This window comes from Leopardus geoffroyi, chromosome A3 (assembly GCF_018350155.1).
Source record: "Leopardus geoffroyi isolate Oge1 chromosome A3, O.geoffroyi_Oge1_pat1.0, whole genome shotgun sequence".
NCBI lineage: Eukaryota > Metazoa > Chordata > Mammalia > Carnivora > Felidae > Leopardus > Leopardus geoffroyi.
The window spans coordinates 26,931,011-26,952,246 of NC_059336.1; the positions used below are offsets into that span (position 1 = coordinate 26,931,011).

At 40.9% G+C, this 21,236-nt stretch overlaps 1 protein-coding gene across 15 annotated transcripts in view; it reads right to left on the bottom strand.

The window, feature by feature from the left end:
• Positions 1–247: 247 nt before the first annotated feature.
• The window catches only part of TPX2 (TPX2 microtubule nucleation factor), a 60,360-nt gene continuing 39,371 nt past the window's right edge, over positions 248–21,236 (bottom strand). For 8 of the 15 annotated variants that reach the window (XM_045444944.1, XM_045444949.1, XM_045444945.1 and 5 more), the window contains 8 exons: positions 19,389–19,530; positions 17,900–18,116; positions 8,195–8,290; positions 6,741–6,917; positions 6,161–6,307; positions 3,526–3,637; positions 2,635–2,822; positions 248–1,069 (listed from right to left, as the gene is read on the bottom strand). In XM_045444944.1, coding sequence (XP_045300900.1) covers positions 959–1,069; positions 2,635–2,822; positions 3,526–3,637; positions 6,161–6,307; positions 6,741–6,917; positions 8,195–8,290; positions 17,900–18,116; positions 19,389–19,530 — 1,190 coding nt within the window. In that variant the 3' untranslated portion in view covers positions 248–958. The remainder of the gene's footprint in view (positions 1,070–2,634; positions 2,823–3,525; positions 3,638–6,160; positions 6,308–6,740; positions 6,918–8,194; positions 8,291–17,899; positions 18,117–19,388; positions 19,531–21,236) is intronic. The other 7 variants (XM_045444951.1, XM_045444952.1, XM_045444950.1 and 4 more) reach the window with 1 other exon arrangement.

The following is a 21,236-nucleotide window of genomic DNA, read 5'->3' on the forward strand; positions in this document are numbered from 1 at the left end:
GCACAGGACTGTCTGAAGGCATAATAACAAACATGAGTGCCTTCCAGAGTGGTTCCTGGGAGGCAGTTAACAAAATATGGAAGGACAGAAAAAAGTTACAAAGCCTTTTCCTCTAAGAACAGAGCCTGTGCTTTTCAAAGTTCCAAAGTTCCTGGACCTTCTTCCTCTCAAAGTACTCATTTCCCCAGTAAGGTGTGACCTCCAAAGGGGCTTGACAGAATTAAAAACATCCAGTGACAAAATCAGGGAAGGGAAGACAAACATATTTATTCTACTCCAGTTTATTGGAGGACTTCAAACGTGTCCTGCACAGCACTCCCTGCTATTATCAGCACTGATGAGGGAAGAACGTGCCTTAACAGCAGTCCTGTCCCAAAGCTTGCCGATGGCTGCCACGAGGTTCCCTGTCAGTCCATGCAGTCTTCTTCATGGTTGTGTTATTGAGGCTTCTACCCTCGTAGTGACGGGTTCTGTAACACTAGATTCATTTTGTGCAGAGAAGAGGAAAGAACCTGATATACTCATTGTTCCTCAGGTAAGCCATGACTTAAATCCTACCTTAATATTTAACTATCTTTATTTTCTGATTAAAATAGAAAAAAGGGGGAGGGGGGCAAAGAAGCAATAGAAATTATACTGTGCTGATACAGAGACTTTAAAGTCTAGTCAGAGTTAAGACTCCTATTAAAGGTCTACTGATGGTTCACAGGTAATAACTACATGGGGTCAGAGCGTGACATACATGAGTTGAGTCTCATTATTAGTTTCAATAATGTAGGAAAACAATTCTCAACAAAACTGGAGTCCACACTTGTCAGGTATGCTCTGTTTGGTATGGGCAGGTAAAAGTCTGGAGAAATGGATTCTCTTCATGCCCTGTGGCAAGGAAAGAAGGCTCCTGGTTTGATGAAAAGAGCAGCTTCTGTTCCCAGGTGGTGTCTGCAGCTCACAGCTGAAGTTAGCAGTGGAATCGAGTGGAGAACTTGGGAGAAACGGGCACAGTCAGAGGCTGGTCACTTGACTTTACTTCCACACCCTGGTACTTGCGTATTGGATTTGCCTTGTGCACCTGCAGAGTGAGGAAAGATAAAGTTACCAGTGATAAGGATGTTACAGAACTATGCTTATAGTTGTTTTTATTTTTCCTTCTTGAGAAAATGCTTGTATAATCTTACAGATGCAAGTCAAAGAGGGGAAAAAAGAAGGCAACACAGCATAATGGAAAAGCACATGTGCTTTGGAGCCCAAGCAAGTTTTGTTCAGGTCCTGCTGGGTCTCTCAGCTTGCACTAAAGAATATCAAGTCTATCTCCAGCTCGGTTGTCTATTACTCAGGTGTTAACAGGGCTGCACACAATTGCAGCAGAGAAGAGATACCTGTTAAGAACCTGCCAGGGTACAATCTTAAGCTTACTCAGTCTTAATATTCACCAAAACCATGGACAAAAAACAAACAAACCAATAACCAGGAAGCGTTGCTGGGAGAAGGCCATCTCCCCTCCTGGGTAGTCTAAAATCAATCCTGAATTAAGTCAGGTTAGTCGAGAGAACATTGACTGAACTGTGCTTTAGGATGCTGACATCAGCCTATACTGAGAATCGCTGTAACACCTCTATGATAGGCATAAACACAAGAGGCAGTACCAAGTGTTGAGAAAAAAACCAAAGAACTGGAAAAAAGGGCTGGTTTTGTGTGTATTTCTAGAGCAGGGACTGTATGGTTTTTCATCCAATCAGCAAATGGCAGCTTAAATTTTGCCACAGAGCTGGTCCCTTTAATAACTTGTCCCTAGAGACTTCCTGAAGCCAAAGTCCTCTCTGCCAACAGTTGTATCAGCAGCTGGCCTAGCATTTTTAGGCAAAACCTCAACAACTTATATATTTCTATATTCTTCCTTTTATTAATCATATGAAGTTCCATCTGAAACTCTTCTTCCTCATTAATGCAGTGAATGCCGCTTGCTGCCCCTCCTAGTGAAAAAGTCCTGTGAATTAAGCTTTCTTTCTGAATAACTTAATATTTAAATCATTATGTTAGTGTTAGCATGGAGGGTCACATGGACCAACATGTGCTATGACCCCAAGGAATTTGAGTCCAGTATTAATTGGAAAATGAAAATACAGTTGCCACATTATTCCCGTCCTTCCCTACCTATGTATTCTTGTCTAATTATAAAACCACATTGATTTTCTTAAGTCTAAAGGGAATAATAAAAATAAATAAATAAACAGTCCTAGAAATGCATCACTGTGCATGTTACACTACACGATATCCTCCTTAGGAAGACACTTGGAGGAAATTCTGTCTGAATTCAGTATCAAGAATAAATGTATTTTTTTTAACAACTAGCACATTATATCTCATGAACAGTGAGTTTTGTAACCAACAAGTTGGTTCCTAAAAAGGGCCAAAATTATGGCTCAAACTTCGATATATGGATCACAATGTGCACACCTTTAGCACTATTCACATCACAACTTAGTCACCATTCTTGGTTTGTGTGATTTCCTGCTTTCACTCTTCTTTTATGTGTCCTTGTAGGCCACCCTAGATTCTTCCTGGAACAAGGCAAGGTACAGATAACACAAAACAGAGACAACTGTGGGTCAGTGAGTGCTCGTGCTGCTCAATTACCAGTTCTTTCCGTAGCCTGGCCAGCTCCTCCCTCTGCTGCTCTTCCTCCTGGTGCCTGGCTTCCTCCAACTGCTGGACTTTCTGAGCTTCTACCTCAGCCATTCTCTTCTCCAGCTCCTGCCGCTCCTTGGCTCTCTTCTCGGTGGCCAGCTGAAAAGGTTCCTGAACTAGAGAACCAGAAAGGCCCTCTGAGTACAGAAACAGAGAGAATATTGGTGCACAAGCAGAACCTGCATAAACTTAGCCTGCAAGGACACAGCAAGTGGTACTGACATGCAAGGCAACAGAAAGGCTAAGCTCAAGGGAAGCCCTGTTAGCAGGAAGGTGGAGTAAACCACATATAAAAAGTCCTAGAATCTGGAAAAAAGTCCTAACAGTTGGAAAACCTCTTGGAAACCACCTATTAGGAGAAAAGCAAGACTTATACAGATGAAACAGCTTGCTCAAAACTATATAGCGATTCTGAGACAGATGTAGGAGGAGAATCCAATTTTCTGACACCCTACCCAGTGCAAAGGAATTAAATGTTTTATATCTAAGGCTTGCTTCATGGTGAACTCCAGAAAGAAATCCTGGACCTTCCTCCCTCACTTACGACTCTTTGGATGAGTAAAACCTATTGTAAAACAGTAGAGCTGCTGTTGAAAATGCCAGCTGCCTCTTCCCAGGCTCTTGTTCTATGAATTTGACCCCAATACATTCTGCAAACTCAACACAGCTGATGTGTTCAACAAAGACAAAAAAACGACTCTAAAAGGAGAACAACTAGATCCTCTACTAGGCAAAGGCTTCTGGTTGACACAGCTGATACTGACATAACTGAATCCCAACATCCTCCCTGGGAAGTCTGACAATTCTACCCCGATCCCCCAAGAGTACATATACTACTACCAGCAATGGATTTCTTCTCTTTCTTGGGAACAAAGGGCTCCTGGGAGATGACGGTGTTTGGACGAGCCTTGAAGCATGCTGCTTCTTTCTGCTGTTTCAGTTCTTCCTCCAGCTACAAGAAACAGAGTCTATTAGATAAGCAACAACACAACTCTCCATGACTACCTCCTCAATGATTCAAGCATTAATGTTTCTAAACTGCTTCATCTAAATGAAGATAGCAGATGGCTTCATCCAAACCCGTTAAAACCCTCTTTATAGGGGTGCCTGGGTGGCTCAGTCAGTTGAGTGTCTCTTGATTTCGGCTCAGGTTATGATCTCACACTTCGTGAGATCAAGCCCTGTGTTGCGTTCTGCACTGGCAATGCGGAGCCCGCTTGGGATTCTCGCTCTCCCTCTCAAAATAAATAAATAAACTTTAAAAACCAAAAACAACCCTTTACAATGAGTTGATCAGACTAACAACCTCTGAATCCAATGAGAACTACAAAGTATCTTTAAGGTACTTTTAAGGCCTATCTAAACATCACAAAAATAAACATGTAGATATTATATACCCTTGGATGTGATCACCTATAAAGTATTCTTCCTTTCAACCCCCCAAAGAATCTAACTAGAATTTAATCAAGCCTCTAGATCTAACTACTCATTTATAGGAAATACAGAAGAGGTGACTGTCCGGCTAGCTCAGTCGGTAGAGCATGAGACTCTTAATCTCAGAAGAGGGGCACTTGCGTGGCTCAGTCAGTTGAGTATCTGGCTCTTGATATCAGCTGAGGTCATGATCTCACAGTTCGTGGGATCGAGCCCTGAGTCAGGCTCTGCACTGACAGTATGGAGCCTACTTGGGATTCTCTCTCCCTCTCTGCCCCTACTCCCCCCCACAACATAAATAAACTAAACAACAACAACAACAAAAGAAACATAGAAGATACAGGAACGTATTAAAGACCACCATGGGAATGCAATGACCAAAATCTGGATTGTGGAAAACTTATAAGACAAATCCAGTTTATTCCACAAGTAATATATAAGTAGAGAAGCCTATAGAGAAAAAGGGATTTAGAGATTCATCAAACAAATCCATTATGTAGACCTTATTTGGACCCTGATATGAACAATTCGACTGTCTAAAACAATTATGAGAGATGTGGGGTTATAAGAACACTATTTGTCACTATTAAGGGATTACTGTTAATCTTTTTAAAAATATACTTATGTTTGTAAAGATACACACTGAAGTATATTTACTTGCTGTTTGTGAATGAAATGCGGTGATACCTAGAATTGGCTTCAAATTAATCTTTTGTTGGTAGAAATACCCAGTGTAGAGGTAAGTAGGTAGAAATATAGATGAAATAAGATTTTCCATGTTTTGATCATTATAGAACCACACGACAGGTTCATGGAAGATCATTATGCTATTCTCTCTACTTCTGTGTATGTCTGAAAAACTTAAAAAAAAATTTTTTTTTTTATTATAGTAAATGCCACACACAGACATTTTGTGTCGTGGTCCTTGAAAGAGAGATTCACTACTACTTCCAAAACAACAGTCCTAAGTTTTCCTAGGGAACAACACCGACAAGGGACGTATGTGCAGTCATATAAGCAATCACATCTCTTGAGCTTCAAGAGGGGTGACTTCCTAAAAAGATTAGCCCAGGGATCCTTTTGGACAGAGTCCAGGATAAATCATGATATAAAAACAGTGACAAACTTAGGGATTCAGGGAATTGTTTTCTAATAGGGCAGCAATAGATCCCAATTATAACAGCCAACAATCAATTAATTGTTTTTAATCACCTGCCATCTACAAAGAGCAAATAGCACACTATGTTGAGGAAACAGCATATCATATTAAGGATCTATTTTCACCATACCAATTCTTATCAAAGCACCAACAGAAAGGAGTGAACAAGTAGTGAACAAGTCTAATAGATGGAATAGAGGAGATCTTAAAGAAACTCCTGATGCAAAAAAAGCCTGACGGTTCTCACATTCTCCAGATGATCACTTGGAGCAGAGATCAGCAAACTTCAGCCTACAGGCTAAATCTAGTTTGTAACCGCTTTTTGTACAGCCCTTGAGCTAAGACTGGTTTTTACATTTTCAGAGGGTTGAGACAGACAGACAGACAGACACACACACACACACACACACACACACACACACACCATATGCAACCTACAACATCTAAAATATTCACTATCCGAATTTGGGGCACTTGGGTGGCTCAGCTGGTTCAAAGTCCAACTTTGGCTCAGGGAATGATCTCACGGTTCATGGGTTCAAGCCCTGCACCAGGTTCTGTGCTGACAGCTCAGACCCTAGAGCCTGCTTTGGATTCTGTGTCTCCCTCTCTTTCTGCCCCTCTGTCTCTCGCACTCTATCTCTCTCTCACTCTCAAATATAAAGACACATTAAAAAAAAATAATAATAATACTAAAAATAAAAAAGTATTTACTATCTGGTCTTTTACAGTAAAAGGCTACTGACCGCTGATTTAGAGTGAGAGCCCCTGAAATAATTCAGGATGTTAGCTCCCAAAGAAATTTCAATGTAGTGGGTCTATGTATTCTAACCAACCAACAACGAAGCAATGAACATTTTGGCTGCTCTTCCCATCCCCCACCTGGTGCTTCCAAGTCTGTGCCTTCAGAGCACCTCTTCTGTCAGTCTCCAAGCAGAAAGGCTCAATCTGAGTTGTGTTCTTCACCTTCTTCTCTGGCAGGTTAATAGTGTCAAAATGAGGCAAAGGAAGTGCTTTGAACTTGGGCACCTAATAGAAAGGAAAACATAAGATTTAAAATCCTAAGGTCTCTCTAGCTAGAAAGCAAGAACTGCTCCAGAATATTTGAATGAATCTGAAAAATAGGAAAGGACGGTTTTCAAAGCAGTATGGTATGAACAGCAGAAAGAGTAATGGGCTCAAAAGAGCCCATTAGGGCTCTAGGTTATTCTAGAATAACCTAGGAGAATCTAGGTTATTCTCCTAATATTCTCCCAATAACTGGTAGCACAATCATGGGCAAATCACTTAATCTCCTTGTGGCAGAAGGGTTATTAAAAACTTGCCCTATTTATACTTCATAAGGTTCTTAGAGGGATCAAAGGAAGTCAGTGATTTTGTAGTTAAAAGTGCAACATAAAAGATTATCTTTGACAGATGAAAGGAGAGTATTATGTTACTTGCAGAAAACGGAAACACCTACCTCCCCTTTCTGCAGTTCTTTTATTTTCTTCTCCTTCTGTAACTGACGTTCTTTGTCTCGAGAATCAAAAGAGAAAGGGCATATTTCCACAGTTCTTGCTTCTGGGATTTGGGGCTTAAAAGGTACCCCATAATGTGGCACAGGTTGAGCTCTTATCACCACCGGCTCCTCCTCTTCCTAAGGGAAAAACTAGTTTAGACACAAGCTCTCTCTCACCTCCTCAGAATACAGAGTCAGAAAACACTACATGAGAGAAGAGGCATTAATTAAGGCAAGTCACTCAACCCCCTAGGTTACCTCACTTCTTTTTTTTCTTCCTTTTTTTTTTTTTTTTTTTTAACATTTATTTATTTTTGAGAGACAGAGAGAGGCAGAGCATGAGCAGGGAGGGGGAGAGAGAGAGAGAGAGACAGAATCCAAAGGAGGCTCCAGGCTCTGAGCTGTTTGTTAGCACAGAGCCCGACACAGGGCCCAAACTCACGAACCGCAAGACCATGACCTGAGCCGAAGTCGGACACTCAACCGAATGAGCCACCCAGTTGCCCCACCTCGCTTCCTTTTCTATCAAAGAGGGATAATACCTAAGTTACCTACCACTTCTCAGGGGTGAGACCGGTGTGGAAACATTTGATGAAGGACTAACACAATTACTACTCTTAAAGGATCTCACGTTTTTACAAAGGAAGGTTGTAAAAATGAAATGAGATCAAACAGCGTGAACAAAATGGAGAACAGAAGAGAGGTACTAACCAAGCATATACCTTGGCCTCTTCTTTGACCCAGCCTCCAGACTCCACTAAAACATGTGACTGGGAGTTAATGGTTGCCAAACCCAGAATAGGACCAAGTAAGTTGTTTGGGTTCAAGCTGGTAACATAAGATTACTGTGTATTTTAGTTTCAAATGAACCTATAAAAAGGCTTATGCTTGAGATCTGCTATAAAATTACCCTAACTCTGGATATTTATAGATAAAATGGGAGATGTAACAAGAAACTAGCCTGATCAATGACAGTTCACGTATTCCAATTTCATGAACCATCATCACCACACAGTAAGTAACCTTAACAACCCTTGGGTTGGTGGAGATTGGATAGGGCGGATGTAACTGCTTAGTGTGAATTTTAAAAGTCCCTCGCTGAATGGTGACAATAGCTCAGGCAAAATAAAATACAAGGCTTGGCAAATTTTGATTCAAGTTATGACAGGCTGATTTTCAATGCTACAGAAAAGGACAAGCCTCCAATAAGTTGCAACCAGTTACTACTGAAAGCCAGAAGATTCATACCCTTACCAACTACTTTGCTCTAGAGGGGGAGCAAAAAAGATGATCTGCCACTGTTAAAGACAACTCCAGATAAGAGTGACTGCCTTTGAATTCTATTAAGTTTAAGAAAGAGGAATGCTTAGATGGATGGTGCAGAAGGAAGAAAAACCCTCCATCCCAGGAGTCACCTCATCTTCTTTGGTGGGCATTCGGATCCTGTTCTTCAATGCAAAGGCTGGTGACTTGGGGACAGTGATTGGAAGTACTTTCTTTTCAGGAACACCCTGCAAGGAGTAAGCAATTCAATTAGACATCCCAGAATAATATCTACTAGGCTGTGTGAGAAGATTAAATCCCTTTCTTAAAGGGGAATTCATAGACCAGGAATCAAACAAAGGCTAGTATGATGTTGCTGTCTACCCAAGTAAGACAAAAGCATACTGGAACACAGTGGCACTCCAAAGGTGGCCTAAAATAATATTAAAAACATATTATATGTTATATAAAAAATATAATAACAATAAAAAAAATTTTTTTCCTTTTTGAATTGCAGTAAAGCCACACAAAAGTATATCATACAGCCATGAAAAAGAAATAAATCTGTTTCTGACATATTACAGTGTTCATAATGTTGAGAAGAGAGGAGGGACAGGTTGCTGAAATAGAGAATATTATTTTTTTTAATATATTATTTTTTCTTTTAAAAATATATATAAGTTAAGCATAAAAAACAAAATCTGGGAAGAACAACTGTTAACTCACACATCTCTTTGAGAGTGGATTAAGAGAGGCAATGAATTTTCTATATTGCATAATTCTTTTTTTTAAATCTTTATTTATTTTCAAGACAGAGAGACAGAGCATGAGCAGAGGAGCAACAGAGAGAGAGGGAGACACAGAATCTGAAGCAGACTCCAAGCTCTGAGCTGTCAGCACAGAGCCCAACACAGGACTGGAACTCACGGACTGCAAGATCATGACCTGAGCTGAAATCGGACGCTAAACCGACTATAAACCCCAATATTCCGTAATTCTAATATATTCAACTACTTTGAGGATTTTTCCCTTCAAGATTCCAAAACACTGCCAACATTTCAAGTCTTTGCACACTGAATTATATGTACCACACTTTGCACATCATTCAAAACTAACATGTTTTAGAAAGTTGTTTCATAAGCATTTTCTAATTCTCACAGAATTTATACTCTATCGCAAATCTGGCAATTAATCCTAACTACAAAATGGTATCTCTTGGTCTTTTTAATGTTTATTATTTTTTGAGAGAAAGAGAGAGAGAGAAAGCGAGTGCATGAGTGGGGAAGGGGCAGAGAGAAATCGGGACAGAGGATTTCTCCAAGCTGCAGAGAGCCAATGTGGGTCTCAAACTCATGAATCTTAATATCATGACCCACGCTTCTCTCTTGGTCTTTTTTTTAATGAAGTTGTCTTTTAATGAAGACCAGATCAATTGAAAAAATAATCAAGGGGTGCCTGGGTAGCTCAACTGGTTAAGTGTCTGACTCTTGATTTTGGCTCAGGTTATGATCTCACGGTTGTGGGACTGAGCTCCATGTCAGGCTCTGCACTGAGCATGATGCCTATTTGGGATTCTCTCTCTCTCTCTGCACACACCCTCACCCCCTACCCGCTGCTCACATGTGCCCATGTGTGCGCACTCTCTCTCTCTCAAAATAAACTTTAACAAAAAGAAAAAGCAAAACCATATTCTTTAAAAAAAAAAAAAAAAGATCAAAACTGCAGCATTATATACAATAGCCAAACCATGGAAGCAGCCCAAGTGTCCACTGATAGTTAAATGGATAAAAAAGATGTGGCACACACACACAAATATTACTCAGCCATAAAAAAGAATGATATCTTGCCATTTCCAACAACATGTATGGAGCTAGAGAGTATAACGCTAAGTGAAATAAGTCAGTCAGAGAAAGACAGATACCATATGATTTCACTCACATGTAGAATTTAAAAAATAAAACAAACAAGCAAAGGAAAAAAAAGAGAGAGAGGGACAAACCAAGAAAAAGACTTAACTATAGAGAACACACTGATGGTTACCAGAGGGAAAGAAAGTGGGGGAATGGGGGCTAAAGAGTACACTTACAATGATGAAAAAATGAAATGATTAAAAAAAATCAAAACCCTAAGCCATCCTCAATCACTCCTTGTGACATTCACATGTGTATGTTGCCCACCCCCACCCCCCGCCCTCTACTCTGCTTCCTCTCCACCAGCCACACCACCTACTGCCTGTGCCACCCTACTAGCCTTGTAAGTCTTTCACCTTCTCATCTCACTCCTCTAATCCATCTTCTATATACAGTCAGAATTATTTGTCTAAGACACATTGGATCAAGTAACTTCCTGACTTAAATTTCTTTAATGGCTCCTATGCTGCCTATAACAGTATAACAAGTTCCTTGCCATGAAGTACAAGGCGCTTCACAATATGGTTGCTCTGACTCCCCAGCCTTATCTCTCACCCTTCCCTACAGATTGCCCTCCAACCACTACGGGCGATTGCCAAAATGTTAATGCTGGTTCTCTCAACACCTTTGTGTTCTCTCTGAAATGCCCCAACTGCTTGGAAACACCTAAGCTTTCTTTTCAAGCCTCCATGGAAGCACCTCCTCTTTTATAAAGGCTTTCAATTGATCTCTCCACTCCCAGAACCTATGAACTGACCTCTCTCTTTCCCTGTGTATGGTTCTATGACAATACACACGAAACTTCATAGCACTTGTGTGTTTAGATGTTCATCTGCTAGCCTTTGAGAGTGGGGACTATTATGCCATCAATCTCTAGTACCTAACAAAGATCATAGCAAATATAAAGCAGTCAGTAAATGTTGAATAAATACAGTAAAAATGAAAACGGAATTTATACCTTGGACTCTACAACTCTTGGACTCAAAAAAATAAAATAAAATAAAATGAAACTCTTGGACTCTAATTTATAACTTGGGAAAGAGACTTCTTCTTAATCTCAACAATGCTGTAACTGCTCAAACCATGTTTGGAATGTCTTTCTTAGAATGGCCTTCACAGTCAGTTTTTAGGCAATGCGAGGTATACACCCAATCTTTTAAGCAAAACTTTCCACTCTATTATCTTGGACTATTCAGTTTTAGTTCCAAATTATTTAATACGCTCCTAAAAGCAAATTAATCTTTAAAATAAAAACACCTGCCATTGCTAAAGAGATCCAAAAGACTATGAGCCACAAGCTTCAAGCTTTCCCAAAAAAGCTTTGCACAGTATCAATCACTGGAAAGAATGTATACCCTGCCAAGGTGACTATTGTAAAGAGAATGCTCATTCTGCTGTGGAAGTTCTGTTTTCTAAAGAAAGCCGGGATCACTAGCACAGTGAAATCTCATTTAGCAGAACTTGTAATCATAGTGACAAAAGTCTGCGAAATGGGTTTTCAAATAATGCTTACTGTAAAACAACAGCAAAAGCCTATTGTTCTATACTGCCCTGGACAGGTGGCCACCAGCCTCTCTTACTTGAGCACACCCAGGGTATGTGGGAGCGGGAAGAATGTGAAGGAAGGAGCCAGAGGTTGGTTCTAGCCCAGTTCTGATTCCAACTGCATAACCCGGGGCACACGAGATAGCCTTCTAGGCCTTGGGTTGCTTTTTTTTTCTTTTCATAACATAAAGTAATAGAAATAAATACCTGAGAATTCATTTAGTTCTAAAATAATCCCTACAGGAGTACTGATGCATAGGGGCACTTGTACCCCAATGTTTATAGCAGCACTCTCAACAATAGCCAAATTGTGGAAAGAGCCTAAATGTCCATCAACTGATGAATGGATAAAGAAATTGTGGTTTATATACACAATGGAATACTATGTGGCAATGAGAAAGAATGAAATCTGGCCCTTTGTAGCAACGTGGATGGAACTGGAGAGTGTGATGCTAAGTGACATAAGCCATACAGAGAAAGACAGATACCATATGGTTTCACTCTTATGTGGATCTTGAGAAACTTAACAGAAACCCATGGGGGAGGGGAAGGAAAAAAAAAAAAAAAGAGGTTAGAGTGGGAGAGAGCCAAAGCATAAGAGACTATTAAAAACTGAGAACAAACTGAGGGTTGATGGGGGGTGGGTGATGGGTATTGAGGAGGGCACCTTTTGGGATGAGCACTGGGTGTTGCATGGAAACCAATTTGACAATAAATTTCATATACTGAAAAATAAATAAATAAATAAAATAAAATAATCCCTTTTTTCCTTCCCCCCACCCTTTCCATCCACCCAGCAGAGATGTGCATTTTATTTTCTTTTTAAAATTTTTTTAACATTTATTTATTATTGAGAGACAGAGAGGCACAGAGCATGAGCAGGGGAGGGGTAGAGAGAGGGGGAGACACAGAATCCGAAGCAGGCTCCAGGCTCTGAGCTGTCAGCACAGGGGCTCGAACTCACAAACTGCGAGATCATGACCTGAGCCGAAGTTGGTCGCTTAACCAACTGAGCCACCCAGGTGCCCCCAAAGATGTGCATTTTAAAAGAAGAGCAATGGAAATCTCTAACAAATAAGCTTCGAAAGAGGTATTTATGAGTGGGCTCAATCCTCATTAATTGGGGGAGAGGAAAGGGTGATTTGTGGATATCAACTGTGCAGCAAATACCCACCCACACCCCATCTCTACTGCAATCAATGCCAACCAACTGGGGGCTCAATCAGAAATAAACATATATTGGGTTTCTAAAAACAACAGTCATCTTACTGTGCTATTTAAAAAAAATTTTTTTAATGTTTATTTATTTTGAGAGAAAGGGAGAGAGAGAATGCATGCAAGCATGGGAGAGGCAGAGAGACAGGGAGAGAGAGAATCCCAAGCAGGTTCTGTGCTGTTAGCACAGAGCCCGATGCAGGGCTCAAACTCACAAAGCATGAGATCATGACCTGAGCCAAAATCAAGAGTCAGAGGCTTAACTGACTGAGCCACCCAGGCACCCCTTGTTTTACTATTTTAAGTTTTCCTAGTTGTAAGCTCCTTGAAGGCAGGGATGTCCTCATTTACATCCCTTTGCATTCTCCACAGTACCTACGAGAAGTAGTAATTGTTCGATGAACATATGTTGATTGAACTGTGAAAGCTTTGAGGATGTGTGCTCTGTTTTTCCCATCTTTGAATTCCCAGAATATAGACTGGTGCATTTCAGCTCTTACTCTTACTCAGTTATCCAACATTGGATGCTATGTGCAGGGGATACAAAAATGAACAAGACAGACATACAGTCCCTGTTCTCAGGGAGCTCACGTTCTCATGGAGGAAAGAGACAATGAAAAAGTAACAAATCAGGTATTCCCTGATTTTCACAAGTGCTCTGAGGAAATCTGGCAGAATGTGGAGCTAAAGGATAACAGGAGAAGCTCCTAACAGGAAGCTCTGGGAAGGTACTGTAAAGTGGTATGTGTTAGAAGTACGCAATGTGAGTAGGCAGAAGGCGCATTTAGGAAAAGCAGCCCAGGATAGGGGAGCAGGTATTAGGGGTGAGCACTTCTCCCTATGGCAGGATATGGCCCCAAATGCCCTGCCACAAGAGCAGTTAGGAAATTACTATGAAGCAATATTATCTCAGGGAGTATGGTGGGGGGGGGGGGGGGGTAAAAAAAAAAAAAAAGCCTGCTGGTCTCCCCAAGTCATCCCTAAAATATCACTGCTAAAATTATTCCCTGGCCTCACCGACACCACATCCACCTCTGTGGTGCCCCGGTTCCCCACTAGATGTCGGCACCAAGTTCACATTTCACACCCTTGAGCTCAAGGTTTTCATCACTCCACCTCTGCCCCAAGAGCCCTTTTTTCATCTCTGCCTCACAGCCCACTGCTGCCCAAGCCCATCTCTCATCAGCCCCACTGTCTCCTTGCCACCTATCAACCACAAGTTTAAGAGCACAAGAAACACCATAAGGACACACAAAAAGAGCTTCAGCACTAGAGGGGCAAGGATGAAGAACAGTGGTGAACAGACCAGATGAATTTGGGCTCTGGGAAGCAGGCTCTTCTGTTCTGAGAGTCCAGAAGTAGAAGTTAAGGGACCTAATCTCATTTCTACCAGCAACTTTTAAAAATGATCCTATGGGCAAGCTACATTCCCCTTTCAAAGCCTCTCTTTGTAAAAAATGAAGAGGGTGAAAGAATACACCTAATGTTTCCTATGCTTTGCTTCTCTAGAAACCAAGAGTTGAAGTGCAATCACTGGAACTTTTAGAAGGGAGAGTTGCAAATGGCCAGTATCAAACTCAAAAACTGAGTTTGCCAAAATAAATGATGGTAAGTTAGCACTGTGCGGTAGAATAAGAAAGTATTCAAGGAGATGGCGGGTTCAGATCCTGGCTCTGCATACTAGATACCTCCTATTGTCTCTTCCTCATCTGAAAAACAGGAATAAAGATAAAACCTGACTCTTAAGAATTGTTGCAAGAAGACAACAATCTACACAAAACTCTCGGCATGAGGAGAGCATGTGAGAAAATGACAGTTATTACTATTAACAACATAACTGCTTACTGTGTGTCAGACACTAATTTCTCACTGGGGCTCTCTCTAATCTATGCTGCACATAACAAATCAAAACTCCAGGGGTGGGGCCCAGGAATCTGTTTATGTAATAAGATCCCTAGAGGATTCTGAGAACCAGCTGGATTTGGCAAACACTTCCCTGGAGCGTACCACATCAATTCAGTTGCATCTTACTTACCTAGTGCTTTGCTGATAATGTTTATCCAGAATTCTCAACAAGGCATAAACTAGTACAAGGCTACTCTAAGATCTCACTTAACTAAATCTTACCGAACTCTAGGCACCCTTCCCCACATACAAGTTCACCCTAGCATGTCCAAAGTACAACAAACTGCCAGCCCAATTTCCTAAATCAGGGTTTCTAAAATCAAAGTTCAGGTAAGACAGATATCATGGAAGAGGATGTTAAGTGGGATGCAGACTATTTTTTTTTTTTAATAGTCACATATTTCCCAAGACCTTTCTATTTAAAAAGGTACCTTCTATTTTAATACAAGAGTACAGACCCTGAAACCATATACCTAGAATCTATCCAGCTCTGCCACTGGCTAGTTAGTGATCTTGGGAAAGTTATTTAACTATTATATTTCCTAACTATAAAACAGACTGATAATAGGACCTAGAGTGTTTACCTCAAGAGTTATTATGAGAATTAAGTTACTATATAAATTGTGAGAATTAAGTAAGTTATTATATAAATTGAGGAGCGCAGAATAAAACTTGGCACATAATAAGCTTCATATATTAGCTGTTAGTATTATTATTCATGGCAAAAGTACTGGTTTTCCATTTACACAATGATTTATATGCTCCCTTTAAAATTACTTTAGGGGCGTCTGGGTAGCTCAGTCGGTTAAGTATCTGACTCTTGATTTCAGCTCAGGTCATGATCTCATGGTCCGTGAGATTGAGCCCTGGTCGATCTGCTGACAGCACAGAGCCTGCTTGGGATTTTCTCTCTCTCCAAAACAAATAAACATTGAAAAAAAAATAAAATTACTTTAAAAATTAGTCAATTTTGGGGCACCTGGGTGGCGCAGTCGGTTAAGCGTCCGACTTCAGCCAGGTCACGATCTCGCGGTCCGTGAGTTCGAGCCCCACGTCGGGCTATGGGCTGATGGCTCAGAGCCTGGAGCCTGTTTCCGATTCTGTGTCTCCCTCTCTCTCTGCCCCTCCCCCGTTCATGCTCTCTCTCTGTCCCAAAAATAAATAAACGTTGAAAAAAAAAAATTAAAAAAAAATAAAAATTAAAAAAAAATTAGTCAATTTTAAGAATATATAAAGTCAATACTGGTAATATGAGATACAAGGATATAGTAAAAATCAAAAGGGTAAAAGTGAATTAAATAAAAACCAAAGCTTTGTAGCAGGGGGGAAAGCCAGGAGCTTAGAGAAAAAGATGTTACTAAAAGCAAGGTACTAAATGCATGTTACAAAAGCCTTGAAGAAGTAACTTCTCTTCTCTGGGCCTTGATTTTCTAGTGTGTAAAATGAAAACATTGAACCCTTCTGCTAGGCTCTAGGATTCTGAAGTTTGCATATAACCTACATTTCCCTTGTTACATTCACAGCATTTTCCTCAGTGGGTAATGACAAAGGGCAAATGACAGCATAGGACTTGGAGAATGATCACTTGTGTGGGAAGAGGTTTCTTAGAAGTTTGTGCAACAGAGTTTGGCCTATAGTACTTGTGCATCAAGGAAAGAAAAGGAAAAAGCATTGTGAATAGAAAAAAGGTCTCATATGCAGTAAGCCATAAAGGTGGGAAGAGGGGAAGAACTATTTCTAAGCATTACTGTGCTTTCTTAAAGCCTGGAAAATATAACTTTGGATTGCTTCTGACTTAGTGCTAAGAAAATAGAATAAACAGAAGTGCCTGGCTAGCTCAGTCAGAGCATCATGTGACTCTTGATCTTGGGGTTGTGCGTTTAAGCACTATGATGGGTGTAGAGATTACTAAGAAATAAAATCTTAAAAAAAAAAAAACAACAAAACTAAATACACAGACCAAGGTAATAATATATTTTGATGCAGTTTCACTTAAAACCATGGTGACTCAAAAGGGCAAGCAAAAAGAAAGAAAACAGAAAAAGAGAGTTCTTAGTACCTTGATATGTCAGTCCAATACAGGAAGAAGGTGTTTCCCTACCTGCACAGAAATATATCTAAAAACCATCTTTGCACTTATGTAGATGAACCCTATTATTGATTCTTTGTGGCATCTCTTCCTAATTGTATGTTTTCCCTAAATTCCTGACTATATGCCCACCATCACATTATAACCCACTTCTCTAATCTCATTTCCAGTTGCTCCTCTTGATATACTGTACTTCTTTTCTGTAGCTTAAATGAGCCACCCACCTGCTTCCCAGTAGCTACCCTGTGTTTTCTACCTTTAGGCTTTTACGTTACTTCCACTGCCTGGAATGCTCTGCCAGTCCATTTCACTTGTATTTCTACGAGTCCAAAATCTACCATACAATGGAGAGGCAATATAACGAAGTATTAAGATCATGAACTCTGGAGCAGAGTGCCTGAGTTCTTATCTTTGCTCCACCATTCACTAGCTGAATGGCCTAGGAATGCCACTTAACCTCTCTGTGCCTCAACTGCCTCATCTGAAACCAGTGATAATTACAGTAAATCACCTGAAGGCATTGTGGTTAAAATGAATGGGTTAAGGGGCGCCTGGGTGGCGCAGTTGGTTAAGCGTCCGACTTCAGCCAGGTCACGATCTCGCGGTCCGTGAGTTCGAGCCCTGCGTCGGGCTCTGGGCTGATGGCTCAAAGCCTGGAGCCTGTTTCCGATTCTGTGTCTCCCTCTCTCTCTGCCCCTCCCCCGTTCATGCTCTGTCTCTCTCTGTCCCAAAAATAAATAAACGTTGAAAAAAAAAAAATTAAAATGAATGGGTTAATACACAGAAGGGGCTTAGAGGAGCGTTTAGCACATAGTGAAAGCGTCAGCTATTATGATAGTGACAACACATGATGAGGACGATGTGAAGACTCAGGTCATATGCTCTGTCCTCCACAGAGCATTCCCTGAACCTCCTGTCTGGAAGAAATCATTATCTCCTTTGAGTTCCTACAGTACTATTAACTGTTACCGCTCTTAGAATACTTCTAATTTTATATTATTTATACATGTTGTCTCCCTTACTTGACTTTAAGTTTCCTGAGAGCAAAATCCACCTCTGACTTGTCTCTTATCACCTACAGTTCCTAATGCAATGCCCTGATCATAGTATCTACTCAAACATTTGTGAACAGGGAGATATTTGGTCATGAGAAGGATATTTCTGCCAGCATACAGGGCCTTAACCATTCTTACCACAACATCTTCCAAGATTTTAGTAGGGCAAGGTCTAGAATGAAATTCAAAGTGTTCATCCTCAGATTTCTTCTTGGACTCCCGCTCCTGGATTCTTTTCTCAATTTCCAAATCAAAGCCAATAGGCTGAGTGGGTGGCTTCACAGGTGGTTTCTTGGGCAAGATGGGCCCACCTTCAAGAATTCTGGGATCAAGTTCCCGTGCTTTGAATTTGTATCTGTAAGATAAGAGTTTAAATGACACCACAAAAAAATTTTTTTAATAAAATAAAAATTACACAAACAACAAAGCAGGTCTAAAACAGAAAAATAATTATTATGATTACCCAAGCACAGCAAAATTTTGACTCATTCCATAGCCATTGTCTCTACCTCCAGAACAAAGAATAAAGGAGCCAGTCCTAACACTCCTACCACTTTAAAGACTGGGATTTCTCTTCCCAGAGGAAGCTGCCCCTCCTCAAAAGAAGTACAAAAAGGAATGAAAGAAGGATACAGGAGACAAACTCCAGTGCTAACCACACTTTGTTCCAGTTTCCTCCACCAATAATAGCTGTAATGAGCCCTTGGGTAGCCATAAAGGGTGGGATCTACCTCAACTAAGTTCAGAGGACACTCCTTAGTTGGAATCCTGAGTAAGTTTGCCTGCCCCCTTCGTTTTTACCACTTTATATTCCAGGATATCTGCATATTCCCACTTCTCTCTCTCTGTCTCTTTTTTTTTAATATTTTATTTTTAAGTAAACTCTACATCCAGCATGGGACTCATACAACCCTGTGATCAAAAGTCCCATCCTATGGGGCGCCTGGGTGGTGCAGTCGGTTAGGTGTCCGACTTCAGCCAGGTCACGATCTCGCGGTCCGTGAGTTCGAGCCCCGCATCAGGCTCTGGGCGGATGGCTCAGAGCCTGGAGCCTGTTTCCGATTCTGTGTCTCCCTCTCTCTCTGCCCCTCCCCCGTTCATGCTCTGTCTCTCTCTGTCCCAAAAATAAATAAACGTTGAAAAGTCCCATCCTCTACCAACTAAGCCAGCCAGGTGCCTCCCCCCCCCCCCACCCTTCTAATTTTTTAATCACAGAGGCAGGGGCACAGACTACAGAGCCTATAACTCAAATGCCATAAATTCCCATGACAAGAAAAACAGCAACTATCCCCATTATAGAACTGAAAAGAAAGCAGCCAAGGGCGCCTGGGTGGCTCAATCGGTTAAGCGTCTCTTAGTTTTGGCTCAGGTCATGATTTCATGGTTGGTGAGTTCAAGCCCCACATCAGGCTCTGCACTGACAGCATGGAGCCTGTTTGGGATTCTCTCCCTCCCTCTCTCTCTCTGGCCCTCCCCTACTTGGACTCTCTCTCTCTCAAAATAAATAAATAAAACTAAAAAAAACCCCAAAACGTACATATATATGTACATATATACGCACATATATATGATTGAAAAGAAAGCAGGCAGATTCTTGGAACTCTTCCTCAAAGCCAGTTGGACTTACTGTTGCAGTTTCTCAAGCTCCTCAGCCTCCTGATCCGCTGCACTTTTGCAGGTCACTGGCCTTGTGCGCTGTTTGGTTTGCAGCACAGGAGTCTGTGGGTCTCTGGATATCTTGACCACAGCAGACTTGGAGGGTAACAGAGCTGTAAACCAAGATCACAGACATTCACCTAGCTCCCAAGACTCCCAGCACACTATAGGTGCTGACTCAGCTAGGCAGCCCAGAGATGACAAATCAGAGGGGCTGCCCTCCACACTCAGCTCAGCTCACGTCAGTCAACCTGACAAACATGCAGCCCCTTCTTCCCTGTCACTCTTTACTGAGGGGTATGATGAAGGTAGTCTTTGGTTAAACTCTACTATCATCTTCTGAACTTAAAATCCATTTGTGTCTGATGGATTCCTTATCACTGCACAGGCATGTACTGCCTTTCTATTCACAATGCCAACTATTTTGCTTATTACTGACACATAAGACTTTTGTTTATTCCAGCTTTAAAATAAGGCCTTTCTAAAGATCAAGTAATGACTCCCAATTTTGTGAATTTCCTAAATGCGTCTACATCAAAACATCACGACCTGTTCAAAGAAAGTCAAATAGAGAAAGTAAAAAGACTACGTCAAAGCATCGATCTTAAGACCATCACTACCATTCATAGACAATATTGATTACCTGACCAGAGGCAACCTTGTCAATTTTCATAATTACGTAGAATGAGTCCTCTAATTTAGATCTGGCCACATAACAGCAGGAGATACAAACCAAATCTATTAATTTTAGAAATAAGTCAGCCTTCCAACCAACGGAATGGGAAAAGATATTTGCAAATGACATATCTATCGGACAAAGGGCTAGTATCCAAAATCTATAAAGAGCTCACCAAACTCCACACCCAAAAAACAAATAACCCAGTGAAGAAATGGGCAGAAAACATGAATAGACACTTCTCTAAAGAAGACATCCGGATGGCCAACAGGCACATGAAAAGATGTTCAGTGTCGCTCCTTATCAGGGAAATACAAATCAAAACCACACTCAGATATCACCTCACGCCAGTCAGAGTGGCCAAAATGAACAAATCAGGAGACTATAGATGCTGGAGAGGATGTGGAGAAACGGGAACCCTCTTGCGCTGTTGGTGGGAATGCAAACTGGTGCAGCCACTCTGGAAAACAGTTTGGAGGTTCCTCAGAAAATTAAAAATAGACCTACCCTATGACCCAGCAATAGCAATAGCACTGCTAGGAATTTACCCAAGGGATACAGGAGTACTGATGCATAGGGGCACTTGTACCCCAATGTTTATAGCAGCACTCTCAACAATAGCCAAATTGTGGAAAGAGCCTAAATGTCCATCAACTGATGAATGGATAAAGAAATTGTGGTTTATATACACAATGGAGTACTACATGGCAATGAGAAAGAACAAAATATGGCCCTTTGTAGCAACGTGGATGGAACTGGAGAGTGTGATGCTAAGTGAAATAAGCCATACAGAGAAAGACAGATACCTATGTTTTCACTCTTATGTGGATCCTGAGAAACTTAACAGAAACCCATGGGGGAGGGGAAGGAAAAAAAAAAAAAAGAGGTTAGAGGGGGAGATAGCCAAAGCATAAGAGACTCTTAAAAACTGAGAACAAACTGAGGGTTGATGGGGGGTGGGAGGAAGGGGAGGGTGGGTGATGGGTATTGAGGAGGGCACCTTTTGGGATGAGCACTGGGTGTTGTATGGAAACCAATTTGACAATAAATTTCATATATTGAAAAAAAAAAAAGTCAGCCTTCAAGTATACATATAACAATTATTTATAACTACATAAAGTTTTAAATAATCATTGCAGAAAA